This window comes from Megalobrama amblycephala, linkage group LG9 (assembly GCF_018812025.1).
Source record: "Megalobrama amblycephala isolate DHTTF-2021 linkage group LG9, ASM1881202v1, whole genome shotgun sequence".
NCBI classification, from domain to species: Eukaryota; Metazoa; Chordata; class Actinopteri; order Cypriniformes; family Xenocyprididae; genus Megalobrama; species Megalobrama amblycephala.
The window spans coordinates 1,119,812-1,133,437 of record NC_063052.1 but is presented as its reverse complement, the minus strand read 5'-3'; the positions used below and the strand labels follow the sequence as shown (position 1 = coordinate 1,133,437).

The 13,626-nt window shown below is 38.3% G+C and overlaps 1 protein-coding gene across 1 annotated transcript; it reads left to right on the top strand.

The window, feature by feature from the left end:
- The first annotated feature begins 5,093 nt into the window (after positions 1 to 5,093).
- On the top strand, positions 5,094 to 8,930 carry s100v2 (S100 calcium binding protein V2). The gene is made up of 3 exons (XM_048201093.1): positions 5,094 to 5,267; positions 6,948 to 7,079; positions 8,297 to 8,930. The coding sequence occupies exons 1-3, from the start codon at positions 5,253 to 5,255 to the stop codon at positions 8,453 to 8,455; spliced, it is 306 nt and encodes a 101-aa protein (XP_048057050.1). The 5' UTR covers positions 5,094 to 5,252; the 3' UTR covers positions 8,456 to 8,930.
- The last annotated feature ends 4,696 nt before the right edge of the window (positions 8,931 to 13,626 follow it).

The following is a 13,626-nucleotide window of genomic DNA, read 5'->3' as shown; positions in this document are numbered from 1 at the left end:
TTTGCAAAGCTCCCCCCACAGGTTTCTTCAGTGAATCACACTGTCGTAAATACTCCAAGCGCAGATCTGGACTACAACGACTACAGTAGTTTTGCAAATACAGTACAAGAAATCTCGATGGAGGTGGGTAATTTTTTGAAATTGTCTTATAAAGTCATAATATATACATTGTTTTTGACTTTGTTTTTATTTTCCACCAAATATTTTAATTAAAGGGATAGTTCACCCAAAAATGAAAATTTGATGTTTATCTGCTTACCCCCAGGGCATCCAAGATGTAGGTGACTTTATTTCTTCAGGAGAACACAAATTATGATTTTTAACTCCAACTGTTGCCGTCTGTCAGTCATATAATGCATGTCAATAGCAACACAATCTATAAGAGTAAAAAAAAACAGTATTTATGTCATTTTTTACCTCTAAAACACCACTACTGTATGTCCAACTGCCTTGAGCATCCGGTTGGTGAGGTTTGAAAACGCATTCTAGATCACTAATGGAAGTGATCTCTTGCGTGTTTATATGTCAATGAGCGCGAGACATCACTTCCGTTGTCAGAGTGCGTTCAGACCTCACACACCGGATGCGCAGGGCAGTTGGACATAGTGATGTTTTAGAGGTAAAAATTTATATAAATACTGTTCGGTTTCTCACACAAACCAATCGTTTCATGTCTTAGGACATCAATGTGTCGTCACAAGCTGCAGGGTTTAATTTGGATTTGTCTTTGCATGTTTTTTTGACGCTTATAGATGGAATTCCCATTGCCATGCATTATACGACTGACAGACTGCAACGATTGGAGTTAAAAATAATAATTTGTGTTCTACTGAAGAAACAAAGTCACCTACATCTTGGATGCCCTGGGGGTAAGCAGATAAACATCAAATTTTCATTTTTGGGTGAACTATCCCTTTAATATCGTTATATATTCAAATGGTTTGAGGAACATGACAACGTATTGCCTTGTCCTCCAAATACCCCAGATCTCAATCCAGTTGAGTATCTATGGGATGTGCTGGACCAACAAATCCAATCCATGAAGGCCCCACCTCCTAACTGGCATGACTTAAAGGATCTGCTGCTAATGTGTTGGTGCCAATAACCACAGGGCACGTTCAGAGGTCTTGTGGAGTCCATGCCTCAGTGCATCAGAACTGTTTTGGCAGCATGAAAGGGGCCTACAACACAATATTAGGCAGGTGGTTTTAATGTTGTGTATATACGCATGTTGAATATATACACTGATCAGCCACAACATTAAAACCACCAGATCCTTAAAGGGTTAGTTCAGTCAAGCCACTTTCGTCAAATGTACATTTATTACAAATGATAATGCATACAGTTAGTGTTGGCGGTATGAATCTGTTCTGGGCAAACTCCACACGCCTGTCCATGCAGCCCTGCTTGGACAGAGCAGGGAGAGCAGCAAGTCAAACCCCCCTGGGGTACAGAACAGATCCAGTAAACATACATACATGGTTACAGTCACAATACATTAGTGTTGTAAACAGCAAAATACACAGGGAGAAAATAAAATTACTGTATGCAAGACAGTCATAACAGAAAACAGATTAGGTTAAAGTACCCAGATAGGTGGAGTTGGGGATGGAGGAGGGGGTTAAATGCAGCGTGCAGCTAAGCAATAGAGAGAGGCAGAATGAATGGGCATTTAAATGAACCGCTGTAATGGGTGTCACAACTGGATTGGTAGGCGTCATGAAACAGCTGACTGTCAGCTGGTGCAAGCTTGACTGACGTGGCCTGCCTGAACTAACGCTATGCTTGATTTCATCCAAAAAATAAATTTCTGTCATTAATTACTCAACCTTCATTTTATTCCAAACCCATAAGACCTTCATTCATCTTCAGAACACAAATTAAGATATTTTTGATGAAAACCTTGAGCTTTCTGGCCTCCGATAGACTGCAACATTATAACCACTTTCAAGGCCCAGAAAAGACATTGTTAAAATAGTCCATGCGACTACAGTGGTTCAACCTTAATGTTATGAAGCAACGAGAATACCTCTTGCGCACAAAAAAATAAACAAAAATAACGACTTTATTCAACAATTTCTTCTCTTCCATGTCAGTCTTGCTGTTGACGTAGTAAACATAGTGTGGCGTGTACAGGTTCTACGTCATAACACAGACTGCGTCAGAATGCCGCTCACAGCAGCAAGAGCAGCATCAGGATGTATACTGCTGGTCACAGATTTCAAAATTTTTTAATCCCAAAGAGAAGAATGAAAAATAACTTTTTTCCCCCTAGACCTATTGCTAGCTGCGTTTCCATAGCGGTCTAATGTACCATAGTCCGGTGATGTAGGACTGCGCGCGACTTTCCAATTCTTGCTGGATTTTGTCCTCCACATATAAGCTTAATAAAGCCTGAACCTCATCGTCAGTCCATCGGTCGTATTTTTAAACTCCATTGTTGATTCGAATAGCAAACAACTCTTACTGCACGTACCGCAACAGACTGTAAAAAATGATGGTTGAAATAAAATGCTGTGTGGAGTCAACCAATCAAAATACTGCATGAACTCAACCAATCAGCATGTTCAGTGGCCAAGTCCCACCCCTGAAAGTTCTGGAACTTTGAAAAAGTACTACCTAGCGAGCAGGTACTCTCTGAAGGCAAAATTTTTTACCCGGCACTTTCATTTAGACCCTGGTTCCTGCGGTCGAAACATGCCGAGTACCACCCCAAAATTCCTAGTTCCTAGGAAAAGTTCCTGCGGTGGAAACGCGGCTTAAGTTGCGAGGTGGGGCCTTCATGGATCAAATTTGTTGGTCCAGCAAGATGCTCAATTGCATTGAGAATTGAATTGCATTGAAAAGGCCAAGGCAACATCTTGAACTCTTTTTCATGTTCCTCAAACCATTCCTGAACAATTTTTGAACTGTGCCCATTGTGGGCACTTTTGATGGTGGACAGGGATCATCATGGGCATTCTGACTGGTCTGCGGCTACACAGCCCCATATGCAGCAAGCTACGATGCACTCTGTGTTTTCTATCATGGGAAGCATTACATTTTTCAGCAATTTGAGCTACATTAGCTCTTCTGTGTGATCCCACTAGAGAACTATCTTCGCTTCCCATGCTTTAATGAGCCTTGGCCGTCTTGATCCTGACGTCGGTTCACCGGTTGCCCTTCATTGCACTACCTTTAATAGGTACTAACCACTGCATACTAAGAACACCTGACAAAAATCCATATTTGACCCTTGTCAACGTCTCTCAAATCTTTCCGCTTGCCCATTTTCCTGCTTCCAACATTTGAAATTTAAGAACTGACTGTTTACTTTCTGCCTATATCCCACTCCTTGACAGGTGCCATTGTAATGTTATAATCAATGTTATTCACTTCACCTCTCAGTGGATTTAATGTTGTGGCTGATCATTGTATATTCTATTGTCTGTTTAGATGCCATGAGAGGGCAGCATCCATTGAAGCACCTCTAAGGCAGATGATGATGACACACTCATGAGCAAATACTTGACACTGAACTCTGAAGCATGCATAATCTATGCATCACAACCATACAAGTATGAACACGGGTCTGTATATACAAAGTACATTTGTTCTCTTTGTGAGTATGTAACATTTGAGGTAGGTTGCAGGTGAAACAGGCAGTTTACAAATGGCAGTTTGCCATCAAAATGTGGTATGTGAAGAATGTAGACTTGCACTGAGTTGAAACTTATATATGCAGTGAGAAACACTGCTGTTTGTGCTCACAGCCCCAAAATATACAAATGCTACAGGAAAAAGAAAAATTGTGACCATTTACAATTTACTTGAACATGGGGCCATGATGTTTTCAAACTAACATACAGTAACAAACCAGAATCAACATTCACTAAAGACAACTGACAAATATACTTAAGACAGAAATCTTAAAAGCATTTCTGCAGATAGAATACTTAAAGATAGTACACTTTCATGACTGCTTCTTAACACTCAAGTACACTTTTAAAATGTTCACTTTGTAATAATATTAAAATATTTTAATTTAATTTTCATTATAGTACATTTTAAATCATGAAACTAACATACTAACATACTAAAGCACATGTAAAGTATATTTTAACTGTAAATTTTAACCATAACTATAATTAATTTTCATTTAACTGTGAATAACATGAAACAAAGTGTCTAAAAACAATACATTCAGTTCAGTCTGAGTATGTGTATCTATGTGTATTGGTAAAATAAGTCTCTGAACACCTGAAATATTCATATGATGATTATAGTGTGACTGTGCAATGCTGCTTGCGTGAGTCAGTTATACAAAGAACACTAGGTATCAATTCCCATTTTTAAACTTGCACAATATGGTGGCACAACTGTTTGAAGATAAGGACAGGCTGACTAATTCATTGTTCAGTTTGTTTATGTGTAAATCAACATCCTTATACACCTGTACAATTCTGTCCTATATTCTGTACTAGTATGCTGCTGTAATGCTGTCAAAGGAGTGTCATGTCTCATAATCTCAGAGCACCCACCCAAAATGCTGAGCATGCCCTTGCCTGTGCATTACCAGAACTCTTCAGAAAACAAGGAGAGGAAGACGGCCAAACTCTGTGAATTTTGAAATCTGCACCAGGACACGCCTTATTCAGTGGGAATCCCACTATACAATATTTCTGATAGCTTCTTGGAAAGAATCTCATAAAAAACATACAGTTAATGCTGACCAAAACTGTACATTGTATCTCCGACAGCTTCTAACTTATCAGTTCTTTAAAAACAAAAAGATTAGGACATGCCACAAGACCAGGCAAACCTAATACCACACTTAAAACCGTTCTGAAGTAGGGCCCTGTTGTTGCGCAAAAGAATTTTTATTCTGAGAGCTTCCAGATGTGTTCCCAAAGGAGCAGCAAGTCTGTTTTCCAATAGTTTAATCCATCAACAAGAATGTGTCATACGGAAACCTGGTTTTCCAGAGTTTTTCCAGAGTGTGGAGCGTATGAAACCCGATCGTCTCCGCCCCGTGAGGTTTACTGTCCTAAAGCATCAAGTTACAGGAGACATTTTTCCCATAGCGGTCACTGACAACGAAGGTTGGTTTAGTTTAGTTTTTTTTTTTTTTTTTTTCCTAAGTGGGAGGATTCAGGATGTCAGCCAAGATGTGACAGAAGCGATGGGACGCTGAGAGTGTAAAGTAAGGAGTACAGCACGACGGGAACAGTAAAGTTTATCTAGAGGCAAGAAAATTAAGAAAATCACGTCAAATGGCACAGACAGAGGTATGTGGTGTACGTTATATTATAATATTTGTGATTGCTTATTAACATTTACGCAGTTTGCGAGTGTTTTACGTAAGCTGCGCTTCGTCGGTTTGTTCTCCTGAAACTTCGTGTTTGTCAGTCTCGGTAATCTTCCGCACTTGACCGAAACGGTGTCAAGATGCTGTAGAATGCTGCTGTCAAATGAACTAACACAAGAAAACTTGTTTCTATAAAGGTTATTTAAGTTTTTTTTAATAGTTATTTGCTTCTGTTTTCTTTTTGTATGAGCAGTCAATAACTCCAAGTGCCACTGACGCGGTACCTCGTCTGTGCTGTTTTCTGTTTGTTTGTTTGCTTGCTTGATTGATTTATGCGGACATGTCGTTGTTTCACTGTTATTCATGTCTCGTGTCGTAGCCATTGCGTTTTATAGGACATTTGAGAACTTTGAAAAACCCTTTTTCGAGGCCGTGCGTTCTTTGACATCCCGCTGCGCTAAATCAAAATGTTTTTGAATACAAGAACGCGTCCTGTGTGAATAGTGCTTAACAAAGAAAAAATCCTAGAAATATGGCCAATCCCAAGATAATTCAAGCCATATGAGTCGAGACCTTCGCTACAATGAAACGTTCGCAATTTTATTTACGCAAACGACACAATGGTTGTGTGTCAAACCTAGTGAGCTGCCTGCGTTCCTACCCTAACCACCCCCACCGCGCCTATGATGGCCAAAAAATGCTGTCTAAGCAGGCAGCTTACTAGGTTTTGACATACAGACATTGTGTAGAAATGGAAAGCACGGGGAATTAATCAGACTCTTTGCGTTGTTGCGCTTTGCCAGAGAGGCCTTAACATGAAGATTGCCTCAGGACTAGAGACTAGGACTAGGGTGGATAGTCAAGGCTGCAATTAGGGTTAGATATTAACCCTTTTTTATTATTGTAGCCACAAGATTTTTATGTATTATTTCAACATAGTACAGTAAATGCATTTCAAGCCATAACAATGAAACCCTAACCTTTTGTCTTAACAAAACAGGGAAATGGTTTCTGCCATAAAGGCTCAGCTTAGATAAATAATGCACAGAGGGCGGGCTATCCTGGCCTGACATGCAGGTATTTCAGGTACTGTAGATAACTGTGTGAGAGTGAGAAAGGTTTGAATACACACAGTTTACAGACTCCATTGATAGTGCTCTGATAGTTTTGAAGAAAGTAAAGAAAAGCATAAGCTTATGGATCTTTAGAGGTGAATGATCAATATAAAATCAAGCGCATATGATTGTTTCAGTCTTAAGGTTTATTGTGCTTCATTAAAAAAGACCAGACGTAACAGATTTTTACAGACCAAAATTAATTATTTCCAAACAGGCCTACTGAAAAAAAGTTCTGATCATCATAGCATTTTTCTGATGTTGTGAATGAAAAGATGTTTTTGTCTGCACTACATTTGAATTATGATAGACACCAGAAGATCTTTGTTTCTAGGTTTTTTAAAGTGCTAACACATGGGTGGTTTTCTAAAGAACTAGAGAAAAAACTTCTTTGTGAAACTTAAACAGGTTCTCCTAAAACATCAGACTATGAAACCCTATTAATTGAAACATTTTTAAGCAGTAGGACCTCCACCTATATTATTCTTCTTACAATTATCTGTCTCTATGTGTACACAACATCATGTACTCTCTTAATTCTGCAGTATTCTGACCTTGAGAAGGCCATTAACACCTTGGTCACAAACTTCCACGCTGCTTCTTCTGATAATCGGCCTACGCTGAAGGTAGATGAGTTCAAGAACCTTCTCTCCTCCCAGATGCCAAACTTAGTCAAGGTAAAAACCCATGTTGCTATTCATTCCAGCAGATAAGAATGTGTAAAAACTGTTATTACTCATGTCCGGTGAATGTGTTAAACGATGCTGTTGTTGCCGCTTAAATTGATAATCATTTAAATTTCCAAATACGATTTTTATTTAGCTGTTAGCTTATGGTATCAATAATGTTAGGCCTATTTTATAAAAATAAGATTTTGCTGAAAAAAAGTTTGCATGTGTGTGTCTTTGTTATTACTGGCCCCTGTGCTGGAAAGGCCAGTTTTGCAGCTAACATGAAGGCTTTAATTATGATTATCTGTCCATTTAACTTATTTCAGTTAATTACAGTGTATGAGTTGGTGTAAAAAGCACACCTTTCCATAATGCCTGCAACCATATTAATTATAGAAAAGTTCTAACTTTTTTTTTTTACCATAATTTAACATTTTTCCAGTGTACGTTTTTTTTGTTAAGGATTGGTTGGTTTCACGGATAATGTTTCCCATAGTTTGTTGCCTAAGATAGAGGCGTGGTCTGATTACACAGATCAGTTTGAACTCAGGTTGAGCCAGCGAAGGACACTGGGTGTGGCTCCATTCAGGGAGCAAAATGGTGGCTGCCGTTGATCTGAAAGATAAATAGTTTCTCCTGCTCTTCAGTTACAGTCGGTACCAGATCATGTTATGGCAGGCCTTCTACAGCTTGAGGGAGAAATTGTGACATAGAAGATTTTATATTTCTTTTAGTTGAATGAATAGTTAAGATAAATGATACTGTAACATTTGAACAGTACTTCAGTATTGATGTAACCGTGCTCACATGTTTGTAAAAGAAGAAAAATGATATAGACTGTCACTGTACTGATTTAGAAAACATACTTTGCACAAAATTAATATCAGTCTTGTATGATTATGCAAGCATTGCAATGTTTTTTAATTTGATATTAATATAATATATGATAGTCTATTATATATTTAAAGATTATAACCAAAAGTTTGAATCTACTCACTGTATTTGAAATTGCAGAGTGATTAAAGAACATTAAAAAGAGGGGAAAATGGACTCCAAAGAATATTACTGAGCAATACAGACAAACCAGCGCCCACACGAGGGCGACAAAATGCTATTTTTCAAATGGAAAAGAGAAAAACACTTTCTTTCTTTTTTTAAATGGGTTACATTTTGACAGAATACATGAACATCAGTGAGGTTTTCCACTCTCTTTTTTGCTCTAGTCGGATCATTTTGGAGAAGTGCTGAAGCAAATGGGTGTGAAAGATGGAGAAGGCATCAGCTTCAAACACTTCTGGAGCCTGATCCAGAACTTGGCCACAACCCAGCATGGTCTGCTGAGCCACGAGAAGTTGTCCAAATGCACCTGCCTGTTACTATGAGCCACAGACTTCAGCTGCATCTGCCACCAAGATCTGGTCTCTCTGCATCTCTGCATTTATCCAGAACCACTCATCTCCAAACAAAACACTAACTTTCCTTTCTAAACATTACAATAAATTGCTGCCAAAATAAACATCAAGATGTTATTACATAAACTGTTAGTTTTTTTGAGTTCAGTTTGTTTTCACTTGCAACTAAAGTTACAGCTTCCCACACAATTATACATTTAACATGAATTGAGTGGGTTTTTTTTTTTGTTTTTTGTTTTTTTGTGATAACACTACATGTAAACTTACTGCCATAATAGTCTAAAGTATGTTCATTTTTTACACGCAGACATGTACTGAGTGGTTTTGGCAAACAAAAATAACATCAACATCCAAAAACTTTTATTTATATTTTCTAATACTGTTTTGTATGGCCAAAATTCAATAACACCCTGAATTATTGTTTAATAAAATTCACATCAGACAACGTGTTTTGTTTTTGTTTTGTGTTTTGACTGAAATTTATAAATCTCAATGATTTTAACCTTATTTATAACCAATTGTAATTTTCATTTAGAATCAGCTGTCACTGTGCAACACAAATATTACTAGATCTGTCATGTAACTAATCAGGTCTTTTAATATTGTTATTTCTGTATTAAAGGGTTAGTTCACCCAAAAATGAAAATTCTATCATTTATTACTCACCCTCATGTCATTCCACACCCATAAGATCTTCGTTCATCTTTGGGACACAAATTAAGATATTTTTGATGAAATACGATGGCTCAGTGAGGCCTGCATTGCCAGCATGACAATTAACACTTTAAACACACAGAAAGCTACTAAAGACATATTTAAAACAGTTCATGTGACTACAATGGTTAAAACTTACTGTTATGAAGCAACGAGAATACTTTTTGTGCACCAAAAAAATAAATGAATAATGACTTTATTCAACAATATCTAGTGATGGGTGACTTCAAAACACTGCTTCATGAAGCTTCGAAGCTTTACAAATCTTTTGTTTCGAATCAGTGGTTCGGTGTGCATATCAAACTGCCAGAGTCACATGATTTCAGTAAATGAGGCTTCATTACATGATAATTGTTTTGACATTTCAATGGGTTATCCCTGGGGGTTATGACTTTGAAAATACAGGCCTCACTAAGCCATCGGATTTTATCAAAAATATTTTAATTTGTGTTCCAAAGATAGGTCTTGCGGGTGTAGAACGACATGAGGGTGAGTAATTAATGACAGAATTTTCATTTTTGGGTGAACTAACCCTTTAAGAACTGTGCTGAATAAGGTCACATGTAAATATATATATATATATTTTTATCACAGTGTAGGTTTTCATGAGAACCTTGTCTTCACCACATAACACTTTTTTTTCTTCACCACATATACTGTCAAAACAATCCCACGTAATTAGTATTTGGTCTGTGAACATTTATCTGATCATAGCCTATTTGAAACACTCTCCCCTACATTATACAGTAGTACATTGCTATAAAAACACTATTCTGATTGAACAATAATCATTGAATTTGGTCAAATATATCAAAATATTAATTATTGACAGTTTCCAGTGCAATACATGCATTTATTCATAACCTTTAATTTGGCAAAATGGGATGATCATACAGATCATCGTCTGCTGTTGAATAAGGTACATGGATGTCCTTTTGAGAGTACTGCCTCAGTAACAAGCTGCTGTACCTCCTTGTAAATTTACAAAAAAAAAAAAAAAACAAAAAAAAAAAAAACACAAAGATATTCTTCAAAATGTCTACTTCTATTCTGTGTAAAGTCATGTAAAAAACATCAGGGTAAGTTCCTGTTGAGTTCCTGTAGCTAAAACATTAACATGGTGGCAGTAACACCAAAGTCATGGGTTTAATTCCCAGAATGCATGAAGTGATAAATGTAAGTGTCAGCATCATAGCAGTGGTAGGCAGACGCATGACACAGAAAATCCAAATATAAAGGTCTAATATACACAGGAGAATACTAGGAGATAATAACAATAATCAGTAACTGGAATCCCTTTGTGAAGCCTGGCCGCCGACTGATGGAGATGGAGCTGGACAAGGTGGAAACCCCAGAGAAACCGAAAAGACGATGGCCTGAGACTACATCGCAGGCCCAGAAGTCCAAGGCAATGCCTCCTTCTTGAGGGACCAAAGCAGTAATGGGGGCCTGGCAGAACAGGGTGAGACCAGAGGGAATTAGGACCAAGGCACAATGGAAGACCAAGTCCACAGTGAAACTAGGATGACGAGTGACTATAGTGTAGCTTGAGGGATGAGGGAACCTGGTGAAGCATGAGTGATGGCGGACCACGGCAGAGCTGAGGGAGTGCAGAGCCAAGGCGGAGTGGAAGGGCTAACCGGCACAAAATTAATATCAATCTTGTATATATGATTAATTATGCAAACATTGCAATGTTTAATTTAATTTTTGATTATATTTATAGTTAAGTTTGAATCTACTCACTGCATTTGAACTTATTTTTGATTGAAACGTATAAATCCCAATTTTAAAAACCTTATTTATAACAAATTGTAATTTTCATTTAGAATCAGCTGTTACTGTGCAACACAAATATTACTAAATCCATCTTACAGCAGTAAAGAGTAAGGTCCTATCTGACAATAAAAAGTAACTACAGAAAGTTGATGAGGTCTTTTAATATTGTTATATCTATCTCAAGAACTGTGCTGAATAAGGTTAAATACTTTATTTATTTATTTATTTGTTTATTTTTTATCACGGTGTAGGTTCTCATGGGAACTTTGTTTTCACCACAAAGTTAAACCACACAAAACTAGATCAGATCAAGACTACACAGTCTGAATGCATTTCCTTTTCTCCTGTATTGTAAAATGCCTATATGCTGTAAAGGCAGTTCAACACTTGTCCTTTGAGTATAGACCTTAAGGTGATGAATTGAATTGGAGGATTCCTTCTTGCAACTGTTGCTAAGCCTGATCTGTCTTAATTTGCATTTAGACATTCAGCAAGGAAGTTGGTCACAGGCGAACAGACCAATGATTTCTTGTGCTGAACAAATTTGCCACAGTAAATTTTCACAGTAGGAGTAGACACTCACAACTTTTTTTGTTCACCACATACTCTGTCAAAACAACCCCACATAATTAGCATTTGATCTGTGAACGTTTATCTTATCATAGCCTATTTGAATAAACACTTTTGCATGCTTTTTTCATCCTGCACTCCCCTGAATCTATGTACAGTGAAAATGGGCCATATACTGTTTTTAAAGTATTGTATTTTTTAAGGTAAACACTCTACATTAGATATACAGTAGTATGTTGCCCAAAACCACTATTCTGATTTAACAATAATCATTGATTTTGGTCAAATATACGGGGCCCAAGTAATTATTGCCAGTTTCCAGTGCAATACATGCATTTATTCATAACCATTAACCATAACCATAATTTGCCAAAAAGGAGGAAGCTGTGCATTCTGATCATACAGATCATCGTCTGCTGTTGAATAAGCTACATGGACGTCCTTTTGAGAGTACTGCCTCAGTAACAAGCTGCTGTACCCCTAAAAGTAAAATTTTTACACTTTTTTTTTGAGTGTGTCTTATGTAAAATAAATAAATAAACAAACACTAAGACATTATACAAAATATCTATTGGAAAAACACGAGGGTGAGTTCCTGCAGCTCAAACATTAACATGGCGACCAACGGAGACAGAGCTAGATCAGTTGCTCTAGTTGGATAATTTTGGAGAAGTGCTGAAGCAAATGGGTGTGTAAGATGGGGAAGGCATCAGCTTCAAACACTTCTGGAGCCTGATCCAGAACTTGGCCACAACCCAGCATGGTCTGCTGAGCCACAAGAAGTTGTCCAAATGCACCTGCCTGTTACTATGAGCCGCAGACTTCAGCTGCATCTGCCACCAAGATCTGGTCTCTCTGCATCTCTGCATTTATCCAGAACCACTCATCTCCAAACAAAACACTAACTTTCCTTTCTAAACATTACAATAAATTGCTGCCAAAATAAACACCAAGATGTTATTACATAAACTTTAAATTTTTTTTTCACATTGTCAAGCATTACATTGATCATCTCTCTTCCAATCAAGTACACTATATTGCCAAAAGTATTGGGACACCCCTCCAAATCATTGAATTCGGGTGTTCCAATCACTTCCATGGCCACAGGCGTATAAATAAAGCACCTAGGCATGCAGACTGCTTCTACAAACATTTGCAATTGGGAACAACAGCAACTCAGCCATGAAGTCGTAGGCCACGTAAAAATCACAGAGCAGGGTCAGCACATGCTGAAGTGCACAGTGTGCAGAAGTCACCAACTTTCTGCATAGTCAATAGCTACAGACCTCCAAACTTCATGTGGCCTTCAGATTTGCTCAAGAACAGTGTGTACAGAGCTTCATGGAATGGGTTTCCATGGCCAAGCAGCTGCATCCAAGCCTTACATCATCAGGTGCAATACAAAGTGTCGGATGCAGTGGTGTAAAGCATGCCGCCACTGGACTCTAGAGCAGTGGAGACGTGCTCTCTGGAGTGACGAATCACGCTTCTCTGTCTCTCAATCCTATGAATGAGTCTTGGTTTGGCGGTTGCCAGGAGAATGGTACTTGCCTGACTTGACTGAGTTTGGTGGAGGGGGGACTATGGTGTTGGGGTTGTTTTTCAGCAGTTGGGCTTGGCCCCTTAGTTCCAGTGAAAGGAACTCTTAATGCTTCAGCATACCAAGACATTTTGGACAATTTCATGCTCCCAACTTTTTGGGAACAGTTTGGGGATGGCCCCTTCCTGTTCCAACATGACTGCACACCAGCGCACAAAGCAAGGTCAATAAAGACATGGATGAGCGAGTTTGGTGTGGAGGAACTTGATTGGCCTGCACAGAGTCCTGACCTCAACCTGATAGAACACCTTTGGGATGAATTAGAGTGGAGACTGTGTGCCTGGCCTTCCCGTCCAACATCAGTGCCTGACCTCATAAATGCGCTTCTAGAAGAATGGTCAAAAATTTCCATAAACACACTCCTAAACCATGTGAAAAGCATTCCCAGAAGAGTTGAAGCTGTTATTGCTGGAAAGGGTGGGCCAACTCCATATTAAACTTTACAGATTTAGAATGGGATGTCATTAAAGTTCATTTG

What these genes read in the sequence shown, in the direction of transcription:
- s100v2 (XM_048201093.1), top strand. An exon ending in AGATGCCAAACTTAGTCAAG is followed by an intron (nt 7,080 to 8,296) that starts GTAAAAACCCAT and finishes TTTTTGCTCTAG; the next exon opens with TCGGATCATTTTGGAGAAGT.